At 40.3% G+C, this 20,378-nt stretch overlaps 1 protein-coding gene across 5 annotated transcripts in view; it reads left to right on the top strand.

Annotated features, from left to right (window-relative positions):
• bnc2 (basonuclin zinc finger protein 2) overlaps positions 1 to 19,762 on the top strand; it is a 221,528-nt gene extending 201,766 nt beyond the window's left edge. For 4 of the 5 annotated variants that reach the window (XM_028016675.1, XM_028016673.1, XM_028016676.1 and 1 more), the window contains 2 exons: positions 4,124 to 6,486; positions 18,012 to 19,762. In XM_028016675.1, the coding sequence (XP_027872476.1) occupies positions 4,124 to 6,486; positions 18,012 to 18,804 (3,156 nt within the window). In that variant the 3' untranslated portion in view covers positions 18,805 to 19,762. Of the gene's footprint in view, positions 1 to 4,123; positions 6,487 to 14,715; positions 14,790 to 18,011 lie in introns of all 5 variants that reach the window. The other variant, XM_028016677.1, reaches the window with a different exon arrangement.
• Positions 19,763 to 20,378: the final 616 nt, after the last annotated feature.

The following is a 20,378-nucleotide window of genomic DNA, read 5'->3' as shown; positions in this document are numbered from 1 at the left end:
TTACTGAAGGGAGTGTACAAGAAGAGGTGGGGCACGGCTGGAAAATAGAGAGGGAAGAGGGCCACATTAAGCTAATTGGAAGATGAGTGCCTACTTGTAAAAGTGCTTCTAATGGCGTATTTGTTTCTCTCGCTGCAGCACAGAGCTAATGCAGGGGAGTGCAGCTGCAAGACTTAAAGTAGTAAAGATTATGAGGACAAGCGTTTGTCTGCGAATGTGTGTCAACACGCTTTACATCAGGGTGTCCAAACGTTTTGTCAAAAAACCTCAAAAGGTAAAGAAAAAAAACAACAATGTTCCTTTTCCTCCTCCACAATACACTAAGCATCCCCTGCTTCATTAAATAAATAGAGCAGTCAGGTTCGTTGCTGGGGAAACATTTTTTTTTTAAATTATTATAGATTTAAATCGTAAATTGAATTTGCCTCATTAAAAGAAAGTTTGCAAATTTTCTAGGTATCGATTGGAAAAAAAGTAGAACAAAATTTATTCAATTCTGAGCAATAAAATGAGGATTTGGTTCATTCTTCCTTTGAAAACACTGTATTAAGTTTAATGCGTTGATTAAAATCTGATTTTTTGAGTAAAAGTCTCCAATAACAAAGTTTGATCATTTAAAGACAAATAGTTAGAAATGTTTTCTATTGTAAGGAGATTTAATTTGAGATCATTTAACAAAACAAACTTCAACAAGGATCAATAAAGTACAAGTCTAAGTCTAAGTCTTTCCATCTACATCAAACAGGAAATTTAGATCATTCTGGAACTGAAATCAGGGGCCACACACAGTCATCTCAGGGGCCGCAAATGGCCCCCGGACCTCCCTTTGGGCATCGCCGCTGCAGACGCTGGACATTAGCGCTCGTAGCTTCATCATCAGAAGCTCCTGCAGGACGGACAGCTCATGTCTTCCTGCAGACAATTCTTTTATTTCTGAACTTCTGTTGACTTTTGGCTTTGAGAGAGTTTATGATTAATGCAGCGGCTCCATCTGGACCTCTGGCTGCTTCCTGAAACTCCAGCGACCGCTGAACAGCGGTTCTCTGCGTTCTGATTCCCTCCAACGCCTCAAAATAAACTGTCTTCTTCCTGTAAATTTGAAGTAAATAGTTGGAAATGTTTGTCTTAAGGATATTGTTTTAATCTGAACTTATTAGCAACTCTCAACACTTTTTGCATATTTGTACAATGTCTTGCAAAAGTATTTATAACCCCTGAAGTTTTTAATTGCAGTCACCTTCCACTCCACTTAAAAGTCTCATCCAGTCCATCAGACTGGATGGAGAGCATCTTGAAACTTATTCCAAGTCGGGCTTTGGCTAGGCCATCCCAACACATGATAATCGCCTTCCAGTTCGTCTGCTTGGAGTGAAATACAGCAGAGTTAGCTGTAAAACTAATGCATTTTGAAAATCTTGTACGTTTTTCCTTCCACTCAGCTGCTGTGAGCAACTTTATGTACGTGCAGTCACATAAAATCCATGTAAAAGATGAAAGTTTGCCGTTGTGTCGCGACAATGTGAAAAAGTTTAATGGGTGTGAATACTTTCCCAAAACGACATCACTTACCACTCGAAATTACGTGATGTCGTTTTCATTTAAAAGGTGAAAATTTCCTCAATTTCACCTTAAAAATCCAGAATATTAAAATGTAAATAACCAGGCGACCTCTGCGTGTTTATAAAGTGTAAAAAAAAAGTCAGTTTTTGTTTCCCTGAAGTGTAAAACCCAGACTGCTGCTCTTCTTAGAATCCCGATTTCTTAAGAACATTTTTCAGATGGTGGAACTATTCACAGATTCACTTTCTAATTTACTTTCATTATTTTGTTTCAATTAAATCAAATGGAAGTGCTAATGCCCGCATGGCCATGCAGTATGAAATAATAGTGTCCAGGCTAGAATTTAAAGTCGTACCTCCAGGCTAAAACTCCAGAGCGCACACAGAATGAAAGTGTAAAATGTTTTTTAATGTATATTTAACAGCAAATACCCCAGTGACTATTGATGTTTGGTCTCAGAAGAATCTATTTCTCTGGTATATCTAAGGGCATGATATGAAACCACTCACACTTTTATTTCTTTTTCTCTGTTTTCTTCCTCTGTGTGTCTCCCGTAGTATCTCCCTCTCTCTTTTTTTTCCCCGCTGTCTCTCTTTAAACATTTATCTTCTGTTTTCTCCTTACAGGCCCTTTGTGCTTTTGTGATGTTGGTTTTTACAGCTTTCTGCGCACCACAGTCGCCATTTATCTTTTATAGATGCCAGCAGCAAGGAGCGCGTAAGAAATGCTACCATTTCAGCATGACTAATTGTCATCGCTCGGCGCTGCTCCCCTGATGTCACTCGCTGCTGCTCCCCTGAGGGCCTGCAGTGTGTGAACCGCAATGTTTACACTGTACATTTCCATTTTGTTCACATAAATACTCCAACTCTGAATATTATCATCAGTTGCAGCGTGTTGCTCGGTTTGTGAACTCATTCGCCAGCAGCAATCTGAAACAGGTGAAGATATGGGGCCCCAGAAGAGGAAAAACTATCAGAATAGTCTTTGCCTGAACTAAGCCTCATCATCATCTGTTTACCTTTGGATGCGCTACCTTTCTTTTTAAATCTGTTTATTGCAAAAAAATCCAAGCTAAGTCAATGCTTTATTTGGATCATTACCCAAATCTCAACAGTAGATATTTTAAAATTGAGCATCAGTTAATCAAAACTTTAGTTTTATTGTAGTTAAACAAGACGCATTGTTATAAAAATGCTCACATTTCACTTATAATAAAATGTATTTAGAGAGTTTTACTAGAGGTGCACCGATTTATTGGCCAGCTGATTGATTGGCGGAGATTTCCTTAAGTTTGGGAGATCGGTGATCAGCCGATACTTACATGTGAAGCAGATCTTATCCCCTGAGATTATCAACAAAGATCTAAAAATCAACCAATGTCCTCTTCTGTTCTGCAGTGAGAGGTTTGACTGACGGACCGGCCCACCAGGTCATGTCTGCACGTTTACAGTTAATAGTCGCCTCAGCAACTTTCTTCCTATATTTATTAACATATCACACAAAATAAATCAAAATCAGCGGGTCAGGATTCTTAAAGTTCGGTAATTGGCGATTGGACCGAAAACTGCAATCGATGCTCCCCTAATTTTACCCAAAAGTTTTTATGGCACTGCTCCTATGTAATTTGGTCTGCTGTCTCTTAAATAATGACAGATTAGGGCTCCTGATCAAACCTAATATACTCATATTTATTCACATTTCCTTACAGAAGTTAATAAGCGGATTGGAGAAAATGGCATTAAAGCACCAGGTGTCAAGGGAGGCAAAATGTCTCACAGTAGATAATTGTTTTAGAAATTTAAAAAAATTGGGTACAAAACTGGAAAGACATCAAATGGTAAAGTGTCAAAATGACCTGCAGGAGCTCAAAAGTTAACTAAATGTGACCATAAGTCTGCAAAGACACAACATTTTCTATACTGTCGTCACTATTAAACAACAAAGTGTTATTTTTACCATGACATCAAAACCATTATATTCTCAAATTATGAAAGCAATTAAATCTGAAGTCATCATGAAATTAAAACCTTCCAGTCCCTCAGCAGGTCCTACCTAACAAACATTTCCTGTCTTATTCTTGGTTTATGGTAATATTTCTGTTTTTGTTGTCTGGATTCAGGTGTTTCTCAGGTAAACGACACGTTGGGCTACATTTACCACTAAATACATCCTGTATTAACTTGTACTCTGTTTTTTCCTCAGTAATGTTAGAATTGTTATTATTACACATACATGTGTCTTGTTGTTACTCAGTTTTGTCCTCTTTGTGCAGTTTCTCCTGAATTCCTGATATTTTTAAAATCAGATTAAAAATGGTGGACCTTTTGATTCACTTTGCCGATCTGCAGGACTGATCAGCACAAGAATAAGAGAGATTGTTGAAGGGTAGACCTTTGATGAAGCGTATCAGGTGTCGCTCCAGGGGACCTCTGGGTATCATGAATGGAAAAACCCACCTTACCCCTTGCTCTGTATCTTCCTTTGACCAGACTAATTATTCGCAATCAATAACAGTCTGTATCTTCTCTCTTGTCTCTCTCGTCTCTTCTGGGACATTCAGGATGCTGCAGGCAAGGTTTTGGACCGCTGGACCATCATGTCCCGTGAAGAAGAGATCATCACCCTGCAGCAGTTTCTGCGCTTTGGTGAGACCAAGTCCATCGTGGAGCTGATGGCTATTCAGGAGAAAGAAGGTCAGGCGGTCACAGTTCCCTCGTCAAAGACAGACTCTGGGATTAGGACGTTCATCGAAAGTAATAACAGAACCCGCAGCCCGGGGCTCTTGACACATCTGGAGAACAGTAGCCCCTCCAGCATTCATCACTTTGAGAATATCCCCAACAGCTTAGCCTTCCTCTTACCGTTTCAGTATATCAACCCGGTCTCTGCCCCCATGCTCGGCTTGCCCCCTAATGGCCTCCCAATGGAGCAGTCTGCCCTTCGGCTTCGGGAGCCCAGCCTCCCAAACCAAGGAGAGCAGGTGGAGACCAGCGAGTCAGAGGTGTCCCTATCGCCCTTCCGCACAGGTCAGAGCCCGAGTCGCGGAGTACTGGGACCCATCAACAACACTGAACCCAAGACAGAACCCAACAACTGTGCATCGCCCATCTCCCCAACCCCGTCCACCCAGCAAGCTCAGCAGCAGTCGTCCCTTCAGCAACCGCAGCAGGGCCAACAGCAGACCCAAAGCCAGTCTCAGCAACACAACAGTCTGGGCGACCATCAGGTGCATCACCACTTCGTCAAGGATGAGCCTTCGAAGTCCATCAGCCATCCTTCGTTCTCCTCCAAGATGCATCGCATACGCCGCATGGGAGCCACCTCACGCAAGGGTCGCGTGTGCTGCAATGCGTGTGGAAAGACCTTTTATGACAAAGGCACACTTAAGATACACTATAATGCCGTACACTTGAAGATTAAACACCGCTGCACCATCGAGGGATGCAACATGGTCTTCAGCTCCCTGCGCAGCCGCAACCGCCACAGTGCCAATCCCAACCCACGGTTGCACATGCCCATGCTGCGCAACAACCGCGACAAGGACCTTATCCGTGCCAATTCCACCACAGGTACGCCTGTCATCTCAAGCAGCAAGAACGGCGGCTTCACGCTCACCAGCCCCGGAAGGCCACCGCTGGGTTTTACGACTCCCCCAGTAGACCCGATGCTTCAGTCCCCGCTGCAGAGTCCCCTGGTGTTCCCTTCACTGAAATCAGTGCAGCCAGTCCAACCAGTGCCCCCGTTCTACCGAACACTCGTGTCTCCAGCAGACCTCGTCAGCCCTCCAGTGTCACTGCCAACCAGCCCCATCATGCCCGCTACTACCAACAGCACCACCCTGATGGACCAGCAGCAGCAGATCCTGGCTGCTGTTGTCTCGCACAACAATGTTCACGTGTCAGAGGCAAGTCCAATGTCCCACCGGCTGTCCACTGGTGGCAGTCAGGACCTCACCACAAGCAGTGACCCCACACCCAAGAAGAAACCTCGTAAATCGAGCATGCCAGTTAAGATTGAGAAGGAAGTGATTGACGTAGCAGATGACTTTGAGGACAAAGATGAGGACGACGACGACACTATCCACCATAATCACCAGGCAAGTCTTCTTCACAACAACATTAAAATCAACGGTAACTGCAACAGCAACAACAATGGCGCAAGTGGCACTGGCCACCACAGTGGCGGCAGTGGCCAGCAGTCGCCCTCCCAGGACGAGATGAGCCCTGGCCTGGCCCTTAGGGGGATGATGAGGCAAAGCGAGGACGAATGTAGGGAAGGGACTGGCAGCGACAGCAGAGGCGGCGCTTCAGAGCTGCGTTGTATGGACAGCTTTACCTCAGAAGATCAGGACCACGAGAGAGACTTTGAAAACGAGTCTGAAACCTCAGACTCAAAGATGTTCTACCGTGATGACCTGATGGACGGAGAGGAACATCAAAAGCACGGCAGAGGAGGAAGAGGTCTGGACAAGGAGCATGAAAATGAGGCCCACGAGGACGAACACTTGAGAAAAGACATCGAGGGAAACGGTCATTCCTCACCGTCTCCTCATGGGCCTCCGATCAAGATCAAAGAAGAGCTCAATGATCCGACTTACGACATGTTTTGCATGAGTCAGTACGGCCTCTACAACGGGGGCATGGCAGCAGCAGCCGCCGCCGCCGCTAGCATGGCCGCTCTGCACGAGAGCTTCATTTCCTCCATGGGGTACGGCGCGAGTCCACCCAAATTCCCCATGTCTCAGTCGCCCGAAGGAGACCCGTGCTCCAGCCCTGACCCCAAGATCTGCTACGTCTGTAAGAAGAGCTTCAAGAGCTCCTATAGCATGAAACTGCACTACAAGAACGTGCACCTGAAAGAGATGCATGTGTGCACGGTGGCTGGCTGCAATGCTGCTTTCCCCTCCCGACGGAGCAGAGACAGGTGAGTGCAGCAGGACTCCAAATGACACATAACTTTACTGTGTCTAATGTGTTTGATTTAGACTTGATTCAGAATGTGTTTTAGGTTTTCAGGTTCTACATTTTTCATCATGCTCCCTAATATTTTGCTTCCAAGCAGCCAAACTTTTCTCTTTGTGTCTTTTAAAGTTGTCTAGACCAACAGTTCTTCAGGCTTTCTAGAGGCATTTCAAGGTGTTTTATTTGCACACTGACTTTCCCCTTATTTTCACTAAAGTCTTTGTATCGTAATACATTAAGGATTGGCTTTGCTGTTTAAGCCCCAACTCTGACCAATGAATCATTGGTCAGAGTTTTTAAGTTACATAACTTAAAAAAATAAAATCTCCCAACCCTAAGGGATAGATAGCCAGTTGTGTCTACACTTAACCTGAAACTTACAGAAGCAAAGAAGCATGTTTTAAATTTCATCTCAGGGCAGGTTGTTGCAAAGACACATTTTGTTTTTTACGTGTTCAGCTCTGAAACATGCCAAAGGTAACAAGTTTGAGGCATGAAATAATATTTTTGCATCAACAAGATGATTTCCAGTGAGCCATTTGCCAAATGTTTTGGCATAACTGGGCTATACGCGTACGTCGTGTCCTCATTAAATCGAGAAAATCCGAACAAGCAGGGAGGAAAAAGCCATGCAGACACAAAACTTGTTTTTTTTCTCTCTTTACATCTGAAGTTTTATGATTTACACAATGCTGTCTGCACTTATTGGCGCCCGTTGTTGCCACTCTGGGGAGATTCATATCTCCCTAAATCTTCCTCACTGAGGACGGCGGCAAAATGAACTTCTCTTCTTTGTCCGAGTTATTTGAACTCATCTGACTGTAGATGTAAGTAAGTTTAGATAAGTAGACATTTTATCGCACTGCTGCTGAATCCTCAGCAAGAAAAGGAGCTACTGGCTCTCCTAAAAGTTGCTGGATGATTTCATCGCCTAATTTGCATATTTGCTCATTTGCGATCCAGACAGCAGATGAAAAGAATATCTACATTGGCAAGAGAAAAAGTGATTAAAAATGATTAAAATGTGTTTAATGGACTTTATGGAATAATTTAGAAATATTAATAGTTTGCTTTAAACAAAGGACACTTTTGACAGTTTCTTCTCAGAATTGGTGTTAAATTAACTCTTTCAGTTACTTCAGTCATGGAATAATTTTAACACTTGAAATAGTTAAAACTGCTCGACGTCTTGTTGAAGTAACTCTGAAAGAGTTAAATTAATCACCAAATCTGAGAAGAACGAAATAAAAAGATTAAAAGAAAAACATTCAGTTCCATCAAAAATGATATTTACATCCCACTGTGCAATCTTTCAAAATATTTACCTGCAAAATTTTTAACAACACAGTGCAATGTAGCTGGATTTATAGCCTTTTTTTATTGGCAACAGTATTTTCACACAATTATTTCCTGATTTATACAGATTAACAAATCTGCAATACAGGAAATGGATGTTCTCTTGTCTTTCTCCTCTAGAAGAGACCTCAGGATATTTAAAAAATTAATAATAAATAAATAAACATTCCCTTTTCAGTCTTTCTGGGAAATTAATAATAGTTGCACCACTGATTTTCTTAAATTCTAATATTTTTATGTTTTTACCTTCTGGATAAATGTTTTTATAGTAGTTTATAGCAGTTTATACAGTAATATATATAATATATTAATATATAATTTTCTGATCTTTACCAGGAATGAAAAGCATTGTGTGTTTTTGTTAAATGACTTAAACAAAACAAATGTCAACAATAAAAGAAATCTATAATCTCAAAGTCAAATTAACATTTTGAAAACCTTCCAGAACCCTGGAGAATTATTGATTCGGATTACTTTAAAATATGATGCAGCAGAGGAAACAAAGTGGCAGTAAGTCAGTTTAACTCTCAGCTGCTTTCAAAGTTTTTCTGTACAAATTAACACTTAACATCTGTTAGTTAATAAGAAATTAAAAAGGTACTCAGGGACATCTGCCTGGTGTCAAGTTAAAGTTTAGAGACCAGAGTGCGATGCAGAGAAACACACACACACACACACACATATAAAAATACACTCCAGGCTTCCAGCTGCAGCGTGTTGTTTACCTGCCCTCGCCGCCTCACCTTTGCACCGTGAAATCAGGCCGCATACGTTAACGGTGACGGCGGTTTGTCAAGCCGCTGCATTCATTAGCGCATCAGGAGGTGATGCGCCGCGCTCACCTGGGCTTGTTAGCGCGTATCCGTCCCGCCCGCCCCGATCCACACGACACCCGGCTGATGGCAGCTGCATGTCACAACACGCTGCGTACCACGCTCAGGATGTCCAAAGGGTGGCTCCGGGGGCCGTTTGTGGCCCTCTGGATTATTTTGTTCGGCCTCTCGCTCTACAAGCACAGGGAAGGATTTCTACAACTAAAATCTAATTAAACGACTTTTTTGTTTTCAGATACCAGACTAAAGTATTTTCTTTTATCAACAATGATTCTGCCCAACGTAAAAATGAGAACAATGAACCCAAAACATGTTGGAGAATATTTACCCTGCTTACATTTCTGTCAACAATAATTCACAGATTCACTTTGCTTTATTACAATATTGTCTATTTAGTAAATTATTCAAGAGGTAAAAACAAACAAATGTCCTAAGAAATACATTTTACACAATATTGTGGCAATTGAGTTTTCTCAGCTCAACTGTTTCGAACCTTCACTGCAAAAACATAAAATCTTAACAAGTATTTTTGGTGCAAATATCTCAGTACACTTGAGATCCAATAAAACTAACTTACAAGTAACTTTATCAGCCACACATTGGGGTTTATTTTAAGTCAATAATTCCTTAATATTAACTAGTTCCACTGGCAGATTATTTCACTTTTAACAAGGGAAATATTTCTTGCTATAAGTGAAATAATCTGCCAAAGGAACTTTTTAATCAATATGAATGAACTATTGACTTGAAACAATTTATTATTTCTTGCTGAAAAACTACTTGTAAGATAGTTTTGTCTTATTTTAAGCGTGCCAAGATATTTGCACCAAAAATGCTTTTTGTGTGTTTTTGCAGTGTAATGGCAAAACGTTTGGACGCCCCTGACAAGTCTGCTTTAACTTTTCTCCTCTGCAAGAAAATCTGAAAACATAAAATGTTTTTCCTGTCATTTTCTACTTCGCCCATCTTTTTTCAGTTGAACTTTTAGAACTTCTTTTGTTGTTTCGAGCCGTGAACGCAGCTCTAACCGTGAACGCAGCTCTAACCGTGAACGCAGCTCTAACCGTGAACGCAGCTCTAACCGTGAACGCAGCTCTAACCGTGAACGCAGCTCTAACCGTGAACGCAGCTCTAACCGTGGCACGCACCGCCGCTCCGTGGCGCGTCGCGGATGCCTCTGTTATGACCAGCCTGCACAAACACGTTCACCACTTTCAAGTTAAAACACTTCTTTTCTTTGGTTTCTTTTAATTCTCGAATTGTGAAACACCTTGCCTGCAACATCGCCATTAAAAGAAATCTAACGCGAAAAGCTGCATTTTTCAGCTGAAACTGACAAAATGCTGACGTTTCGTCCGTGTGAATGTCCATAGATCTCCATTTATTTATTAAAAACACATTTGTTAGAGCAACAGGACACGAGTTTGAGCTTCAAACAGGAACCAAAACAACTAAAATCAGAGCAAACAGCCAGGCTTTGAGACGAGTCCATACTCATCAGATCTGTCCCCGGATAATCCTTTAATGACATAATGTGTATCTGAGAGCAGTGGAAGCAATAAAACAGGAATATCATTTAGCGGCTTTCATCAGAGCATTGTCTCTGATAAGATCAAGAAACTACGTGTACGGATTTATTCGGCACAAATTGCTGCTTGAACGTTGATTGCTTGGAAATGTAATAAGTTCTACTAATTCCTTTTTCTTCTAATCAGATGTTTGTGCAGCAGAGACAATTAATAAGCTGGATAAAACACTTAATTTCACTTAAATAGTATTTGAGAAAGAGATAAAATCAGTCTTTTTGGATAATTTGATGTTCGCGTGTAAGTGTTTCAATAAATCAATTAATATGATCTCAAAGATTTCCGTTTGCATAATTTTTAGCTTTTCTCTCTTTCTACAAAATTACTAACAAAAGTCTTCAGTCTGGTGCTTTGCTCTCAACTACAAGGACAGTTTTGTTTACAGAGACTTCATTAATTTCATTTTTTGCTTTATTTTTGATATTTAAAGTCCAGTTGCAGTGTTAAATGCTCATCAGAATTTGAAGTTTATTGATTGAGAATGTGTTTTTGCATTATTGTGCCGTTACTTGAAAATATCCTCAAAACAGCAACGTTATTCCTTATTGCAACAACTTCTGGGGATATTTATCATCCAACAAAATTTGCTGTCCTGACCGGACTAATGATTACAGTCATAAATATACATATAAAAACATGGCAAAGTTACATATAAAACCCCGTATATAATTAAAGCTGTCTAATATATAATACTTGTAAAAAAAACTCAGAGCTGATCCCACAGTTAACGGACGGGAACAGAAAAAGGGGGAGGAGCTTCTGTAACTTTCAGTTACTGGTTGCTATGGTAACCTCCAACTGCCAAGGGCCGAGTAACATATGGTGAAAATGGTGTCAAAACAACAGTTTTATGGCTGAATTTGTCCTGACGGGTCTACTCTCTATGTTTGGTCCACAATATTAATACACCAAAAGCAACAAAACAGTAAATGACGCCATCTTTGGACCCGTTTACCGCTCAGTCTGCACTGTTGATAAATAAACAGCAGATTTCACACAGTAAAACATCTGCGCTCAGTGTAATACACTCACTTAACGCGGCCTTGAGCCAGCAGGTTCTGGACGCGAGGTTTTTAAATGTGAAGCAGAACAAATGAAGGTTTATTTTAGGGGGCTTGGAGAACCCAGATCTGTTTTTACCCTTCCTTCACCTCCAAAGGCTGGACATGTTTCCGTGTCGCCGCGGTGAGCAGGTGTCCTCCATCTTCTGCGTTCCCGCGACGCAGCCGAGCGCAGCCCGCCGTCCCTGCATGCGCCGCTGCAAATGGAGAGAGTGAAGGTTAATTATGTTGGAAAAGTCTCTCCTTCCTCTTCCCGTCTTTTCCCCTCGGCCCCCTCACGGCATGTGGGCTCCGAGTTCGGGTCTCCCAAACAAAAGGGCAGAGAGAGAATAGGTTAGCAAAAGCCACTCCAACTATCTGGTGAATAAAAAGACATCACTGCTGATTAATTTTAAAGAGAATGCAGAATAAAATCCTCATTCTTAGATGAAAAACGCATAGAAAACCCACAACTTGTTTTATGCATTTTTAATGAACAATTTAATTTGAAGTCTATGCTGTTTGGAAAGTTTGAACTTTCCAAACAGTAGCAAAGGTTATTATGATTAAATAAACTAAAGGTTAATGTTTATTTCAGACCTTTGCAAGAACAAAACAATCAGCAGGAGAGACAACAAAAATAAACAAATTATTTAATATTCAACACATCTCTGCTCTTTATTCATCCGCTTCATGCTTGGATGTAAATATTTACTAAAACTAAACATTATATTATTGATAACTAGCACAAACACTGTAAAGACTAATTTAAACTAACTCGATTAATAACTAAACTAAACTAAACTATTATTACACTGCAGAGCAACATTATTACAGTTAACCAAAGCAAATAAAAACAGTAATTAATTGAGAAAAACTATAACTAACTGGAAGTATATTGTGCATTTATAAAGCTAACTAAAACATACTAAAATTATAGATACAACATCCTTTGTTTCTGTGTTTATGAATCTATTTTTTAGTTTTTTGAGCAGATGAGAAATTAATATTTTCTTTTTCTTCCCCAAATAAGCAGTTTACGCCAACTGTCGGCTAATTACGTCGCTCCGTACTCCCCCTGGTGGCAAAATGGCGGCAGCACCAGCGTCAGCTGGTTGTTCAACAATAATTTAATACACTTTTGAAAATGTATTATCTTCTGCTAAGTGGGCCTGTCAAAAGGTATCGTGATAAATGATGATATTGTTGTTTTTTCGACCATTTTCTAGTAATATAAGGAACTAGAACATATTCTCAAAGATCATTAAACTTTAAATTCTAATAAACATTTAACACTGGAATTGGATTTTAAATATCCAAAATAAATAAACAAAACCAATCAAATGAATTATGGTGTCTCTTTGAGACCAAAGAACCAGATCAAAGACTAGTTTTCTCATTTTTGGTAGAAAGAGAAGAAAAATAGAGAAATAATCATCATGGAAATGATTATTTTAATTTAATTGATTTATTGCATCAGGCCAAAACACAAACACAATACAATACTTTGACCTTTTAGAAAACCTGTAACTACTACCACAAAAACTAGCAACAACACTGTAAAAACTAATTAAAACCAACAAAATAGAGGTAAACCATGCTGAGAAACCCAGAGCTATTATAACCGTGCGGCGGAGTGATGAATGTGGGTAAAATCCACGTCCTCCCACTCACCTAAGAGCTCATAACAACGCCCCGAACGACAGCGAAGACAAAGGACCGGCAGCGTCAGCTCGACACCTCGCCGCTCTCCATCTCATTTACACATTACGAGCCATTTAGACAACATGAGCACATTTAGGTACGAATCCGAACACGTTCGCTCCGACACGGAGACCAGGGGCAAGGGCCATCAGATGAACCTAAAGATGATTAACGGTGACTGGGACAGAAAGGCTGCCTCCTCTGCACGGCTCCCTGCGGAGGCCTCCCCCGTCTGCTGGGCGAAGATGAGACTGCCGAATTGGTTTGCCAGCCGCATTACCGGCCAGCAGGGAGGCGCTGGGGAGGGAGCGGGGGGAGGAAGATGAAGCGTACTGAAGAGGAGTGATGGAGGAACGGAGGGGAGCGGCGGATCTAAATCTGATAAATGAAGAGAAGAGGGCATAATGTGGACGCAGTTCACTTATCCTGACAACACAAGTTAAATCGAGGTCATTAAAATGACCACAAGCTGCTTTTTGTTTTGTTTTGTAAATAATTACAGTAAAATCGTGTTGAATTTTGCTTACAAGTTCTTGTGAAGAAGCAACCTGGTAGTTTTAAGATTTTTATTCATTTAAATAATGTGATTTTCACGACAGAGTATTCGGGCCAGACTAAGAGGGTTGTTGTTTTTTAATTATGAGAATAAAGTTATTAGTAAAGTAAAGCCGCCATAAAAATGAAAAGAAAGTCGTTTTAAAGGTCAGAGCCTCGATAGACACAAACGTTTCAAAGTCCTGATACGGATAACGATTTATGCTGATGTGTAAAAATATGAAAAAAAAAATCTTACAACTTTTTTTTTGCAACTTCAGTCTATTATATTTTGAGTTTATTCTCGTATTATTGTGACGTTATTCTTGTATTATTTCAGCTTTATTGTTAATCACAATAAAGTCACAATAGTACAAGAAACATTTCATACAACTTATGAGTTTATTCTCGAATTGTTAAGTCTTTGTTCTCATAATATAATTATGTTTTCTTTTTATTCTGGTATTTTACGACTTCATTCATAATTTCACGTTTATTCTCATAACAGTATGACTTAATTCTTGTAAGACTTTTTCTCACAATATTAGGATCTTATTCTTGTAATATTAGTCATTTATTTTTATAACACTATGACTTTGTATTTTTCTTTCTTAGTCTGGCCCTTACACTCCATCGTAGACTCGAAGTTTGCATTTCTATTGTCTGAAAAGGATTTTAAGCTTTACTGCTTGAGCTTTAGCCTGTTTGACTTTAACAAATTAATTTAGAGCTTATTAGCAGTGTGAAGGTGTTTTTATGGACATGGAGATGTTGTTGCAAAGGGCCTGCCTACCTGAGCATCATTACCAGCACCCAAACAAAAGCCTGTGGCTCCCCCCTCAACACTCACAGCAGCCCAAACACAGAAAACACTGATAATGATCCATCGCCACATGGCTCTCCGTCCAACATTACACTCATAAAGAAAACCATATGAGGGGAAAATATTGTCAGTTTTCCACTGAGACACAGGAAGGTTTGAACATCGTGCAGCGACAGCCACGGCCGATCAATTCGCCACGCTCCCCCTCACCCCCCATTCACCATGCTGACGATGCTCGAGTGGACGGGCTCCTGGTTGCTTGGCTCACAGAAAAGAAAAGGGTCCCTGAAATGAATGTATGTTTACCTCTTGCAGGACAATGTCGGATAGGGAAGTAAATAATTAAAGGAAAGGGACCCTTTTTGACTGCATCAACCCTGCCACTGCTGGTAAGCTCTACAATCCATTGTGACTCCATGTTTTGCCCATCCTGCCCAGGATGATCTTTTATTCTTTTCTTTCGTTTATTTTATTGTGTTTTACACACATGTGCCCTCCCTGCATGGAAACCCTTCACATTAAAGGCGCAGAGTGTGTGAGAGGAGCAGGCCTTTTATATACTGTCTGCTTAAGTTTCCTTTCTGTGTTTTTATGCAGTTTTTATTGTAACGTGGGCACCTCTCTCCTCTTTTTTAAAGTTTTCTTAGCAGCTGTGAAATTGGAGTTAAAAAAGGAATTAGGCCTGTCGTGATAACAAATTTTCCTGGATGATAATTTGTCCCAGAACTTATTGCGATAAATGATATTATTGTTGTTTTGAGGCTATTTTCAAGTAATCTAATGGTAATGGTATAGTGATGCAAGAACAACCTATCAAAGGTCAATAAACTTTACCTTCTAATAAATATTTATCGCTGGAACATGTTAAATATCGAAAATAGATCAACAAAACAACTGAAACAACAAATAAAATTAACTATAAAATCTTTGTCAACAAAATTATCCTTAAAAAAAAAAAAGTTTATTGGAGACCAAAATACCAGACCGGAAACTTTCATCATCCAGTTTTTGGTAGAAAACCAGTAAGTCATTCCGATCGATCTTAATAATTGATTAATTATTGCGACAGGCCTGCTCCCTGCACTGTTTAGCATGGCTTTGTGTGTTAGCTCCGGTGTCGCTAACTGTGTCCCGGCTTTAGCATGGTTTGTTGCTGCGTTTCTTTGATCAGTTACGTTTTGTTTGAAGAGAGGGATTAGAAAAAACCTCATCTTCATTAATTCCATCTCAACGCGAAGACGTGTTCATCGAGGTGCTCGATTAAACCACCTCTAATACTCAACCAATGAGATAATGCTGTCAGGGCCTCGTGCTAATATGCTATCCAGTTCCCCTCGATTATCACATTACCTCTGCTCAAATCAATTGATAAACTCCCATTCAATATGGTGGACTATTTAATTGAGTCAGAGTCTATTGGATTTGAGGGCTGAGCAGAGCAGACATGCTGACAGTGGTAAACAGTAGCAGGATGCTCTGTCTCTAGCTTTCTGTGTTTTTATTAATTAAAACAATAGCTATAATGTGGAATAATGTTTAGATATGTTAGGTTTATTAATTTTGCTTCAATGTTCAAACTTTCTTGTAATATTTTTAAGTTTTAAAGTGGTCAGTTGCAACCTTTTAACCTTTTTTGTTGCTAACAAACCCCAGAGGACTGCAATCTGCTAAAACAATAAGGAACCAACTGTGATTAAATGTAATTTATTTTTTTTATTTCCACAATAAAATCACTCTAAAAGTGCAGCTACTATTTTTCTACATCTATTTTTCTTTTTTTAAAATATAATTTTCCATAAATAAAAACCTCCCATTGTCTTTCCGCAAGGCTTTTATGTTTTTGTTTTATTTTAAACTCAATAAAAATAAAATGATGGTTCTTTAAAAATGTTAAGAGTTTTTCTGTAGATATTTTTCAAAAATCATAAGATATCTTTTTTCCAGAGGTCGTGTCACATTAGCGGCTCTAAACGGCTTTTATTTAGCAAAAACTAGAGTAAAAATGGCTCTTGGGATTGTGAACGACCTTTGACCTACATAATTCCAACCTAAGAATTATTCATAAAAAAGTTGCAACCAGTTTAAAATTGGGTCTGCGTGTCAGTTGAAATTAGAGATATTTTATCTCTATTGATCAATATTGATTTATATTATATCGTCACATGAAAAGGCTACAGGACATCATGATACAGTAAAAGATGCTGTAAAACATGATTTTACTGATTTAAGAAAACCAAAACAAGAAATAACTGTATAGATTCACATTATTAGCGATTAGCGCTGTTAGCATTCGTTTCTGTTAGCATTCGTTTGTTTCCACCCAGAAGCTAAAGCTGCTTGGGAACCTCTGGTCTAGGCCAACTGGACTCCAATCTGGTTCCACAAACATCCAAAGATGATTAATGTGACATAAAAAAATAAAAAATAAAAAAAAAAAATATATATATATATATATATTAAGAAACCTACTAATAAAACAAATATGTAAATATTTTTTGAAAAAATTATGAGTGAACACTTTCTATTGGCTCCAGATCTTTTTCCTGCAGTAGTAATTATTGAAGAGTGTTGAGGTTAGCGCAACCTTTTGGCACCTAAGCTGAAAAATAATAATAGACTTCATGTCAGAGAAAGTTGTGTGAATCCGATGCCTCCGTGCATCTCTGGAGGCTTCTCCACCAAAGACCCTCAGGGTAATACAGGCGGTTCCCGGTGAGCCGACAGCTGATAGAAAAGAGCAAAGGGTAGACGATGAACTGAAGGACGACGCATCGCTCAGGTTTCCTGGCTGCTAACAGGAATTACTCGCAGATATTGTTCATTTGACAAACAGCAAACGATTTGAAAGGCCTTCAGAGAATCTCTGATCAAGACAACTTTAAAAGAAAAAAAACCCTGAAAATGTCAAACTTTGCACAGTGCCATGTTTAAAGGGACAGTATCATGTAATAAAAAATATTTTTTTTAGTTTTACATCATGTTGTAAAGCCAGGTATGTTTTTGATGTTATTCCCTCATCTAAAACATACCTGAGGTGTTGCTTTGATTCTTTCATCCATGTTTGAGAAATCCTTTAATCTCCACGGCAACCATTCAGCTGAGCAAAACGCCTGGGTGGACCTAGCCCCGCCTCCAAGACGTTGCTCCACCTCTGAGCTGCAGTTTCCAAGCTAACTAACTTCCCCCATTCAAATTCAATTCAAATTCAAAAATACGTTATTGACCCCAAAGGGAAATTAAATGTGGTTGTAGCTCATATTAATACAAATTTTCTTCAGTTATTCATCTCCTTCAGACTAGCCAGCAGAAATTAGCAAACAACTGAAACTACACATTTACAGATCCTCATAATACATCTCAGGTAAAAATGTTGGTAAAGGGTTAATAGAGGAGCCATGTTGTGATGACTTCCTGTAGTCTGAGTTTCAGAAAGAGCAGGAGCTTCTTAAAGAAACAGAGACCCAATTTCCAAGCATTAAGTCATGAAGTAAAATTTTATATCATTTTTATAACGGCTAACGGTAACATAGCTGGTTGACTGAATGCCGCCCCTTTAAGACTGACTGTTTTTGTTTGGGTTTGATTTCTAACCGCCTCTCTCTTTACGCCAGGCACAGCTCGAACATCAACCTGCACCGCAAACTGCTGACCAAAGAGCTGGACGACATTGTCCTCGACCCTCAACTCACGCCACTGCCCAAGGACCTGCGAGCCGAGTTTCTGGCCAAGCTCTACGCCGGGCACCACATGGGTTTGGACCCGATGGCCAGGATGGGCTTCCGGGGAGCCGCCCTCGGCCTCCCTGGCCTGACCCATAACCCCCTCTCCCACATGAGCAACGAATACCCCCGCCATCCCTTCAACCACGACCTTAGAAACCACCACACCAACGGCCTGTTCCGGGGCCAGCCGGACGACTACATGGTGCTGGACCTGAGCACCACGTCCAGTGTTCAGTCCAGCAGCAGCATCCACTCCTCACACGAGTCTGAAGACGGCAGTGACGAAGGCATCCTCCTGGATGACCTGGAAGAGGATGAGGAGGAGGGCAACAGCGAGGGAGAGGACCTCTCCCGGCGGGCGGAAGGCGGACATCAGGATGAGACCGCAGAACTCAAAGGAGGACAAGATGAGGGGCTGGACTCTTCCTCGTCGCCGTTCCTTCTTTCGTCCACAGGGGGCAGTAATGGCAGCAGCGGTGGGATCCTCTGTAACATCTGCCACAAGGTATACAGCAACAAAGGGACCCTGCGTGTGCACTACAAGACTGTGCACCTTCGCGAGATGCACAAGTGCAAAATCCCCGGCTGCAACATGGTGTTTAGCTCCGTGCGCAGCCGCAACCGACACTCTCAGAACCCGAACCTCCATAAAAACATGCCCTTCTCTACGATTCTAGACTAAACGACGTCCCTCCTGTCTCCTCTGCTCCTTCATTCCTCCTCCATCAAATACAAGCCGTAAGTCCCGTCCTTTGTAAGTCACTGCAAGACATTACTCTCTCCATGTATAAAATGATTGACTCTAGATGAAGTTTATCATTGTGTCCTTTGACTTTTCCTCCTTTGGAAGAACAGGATGACGCCAATCGGCACCTGGAGCTTTATAGCAAAGCTCCAGGTGATTTTACTCATTAGCCCCACCATTTTTTTTGTTTCAATCTTCTACTCTGTGTTTACGTCCACGTCCAAAGAATCTGTTCAAACTCTTTATTTGTGACTTTGCCTGCGGAAACAGTAGTACTGAGAAAAAAAGAGAAAAACTTCTTGTTGTATTTGTGTATCGATAACTTTTAAATGGACCCCTTACAAAGCATGACAGCTCCATTTGTAAATAACGTCCCAAGAGGCTTTTTTGGTGTAAGAGTTGTGTTGATGGTTGTTTGCTTCCTTTTCCTCTCTTTTTATTGGATTTATGTTACAGTACAGTACAATACTTCCATCTATAGGCAAGAAAGAGGTAGCATCCTTAAAGTTTGACTCATTTACGTTGGTTTGAATCTGATTAATGGGGGAAAAAACCAAGATCATGTGAATTGTTTTAACTACTCGTTAGATATTCAGAGGTTGCCAGCATGCTTCTTTTAGGCTCTTACACTGATATCATTCTCTGTATTTTCTGTTTTTTAATTTCTTTTCTGTTTTTGCACTTTGCATCTATACAAGAGGGAATGTGTAATAATTAATGAGGATTTCTGCAATGAATTAAAGGGGGGGTCCACGGTGGTTTCGTTGCTGATCGAAGCAATAGTACCTTCAAATGCTTTCTTTCTGCATGCGCTCAGTTTCGAAGCCTCTGAAAAAACCCTGAAATGTTTCCCAACTCCTTTATGACGTAGTCAAAGTAAACCCAGACTAAGGCCTAGTCCACACGTACTTCAGGGAAAACAAATTACCTTTCATCCACACAAAAACTCAGCTTTATCATCACTAAAAATTATTTATGAAAACTCCAACCAACCAGGAGCCAACAGGAACCTCTGTATTTGTGTTTGCATGTTTTGTTCACTGAACTGAATCACCGAATTCTGCGGCACATCTAAATGTTAAGGTTGTCAAAGTCAAGCTAGCATAGCTGACCTACTTCCCTCTCTAACCTTTGCTAACCTGTGAAATGTGATGCACTTGGATCTTGTCTTGTTGTCTTAGTGTTGGCAATTAGAAGAAAAAACTGCATCCCTTTTTCTCTTATATATCAGTCGTACGTTTAAGATTTAGTGCGTTGTGTTGACAACTTGACAGCTAAATCCAACAATAGTCATACATATACAGTACAGACCAAACGTTTGGACACACCTTTTAATTCAATGAGTTTCCTTTATTTTCATGACTATTGACATTGTAGATTCACACTGAAGGCATCAAAACTATGAATAACACATGTGGAAATATGCACTAAACAAAAAAGTGTAAAACAACTGAAAATAGCCCTTATATTCTAGTTTCTTCAAAGTAGCAACCTTTTGCTGTGATTACTGC

Source organism: Xiphophorus couchianus, chromosome 5 (assembly GCF_001444195.1).
Source record: "Xiphophorus couchianus chromosome 5, X_couchianus-1.0, whole genome shotgun sequence".
Lineage (NCBI taxonomy): Eukaryota > Metazoa > Chordata > Actinopteri > Cyprinodontiformes > Poeciliidae > Xiphophorus > Xiphophorus couchianus.
The sequence above is the reverse complement of the archived record's forward strand: the minus strand, read 5'-3'. Positions and strand labels throughout refer to the sequence as shown.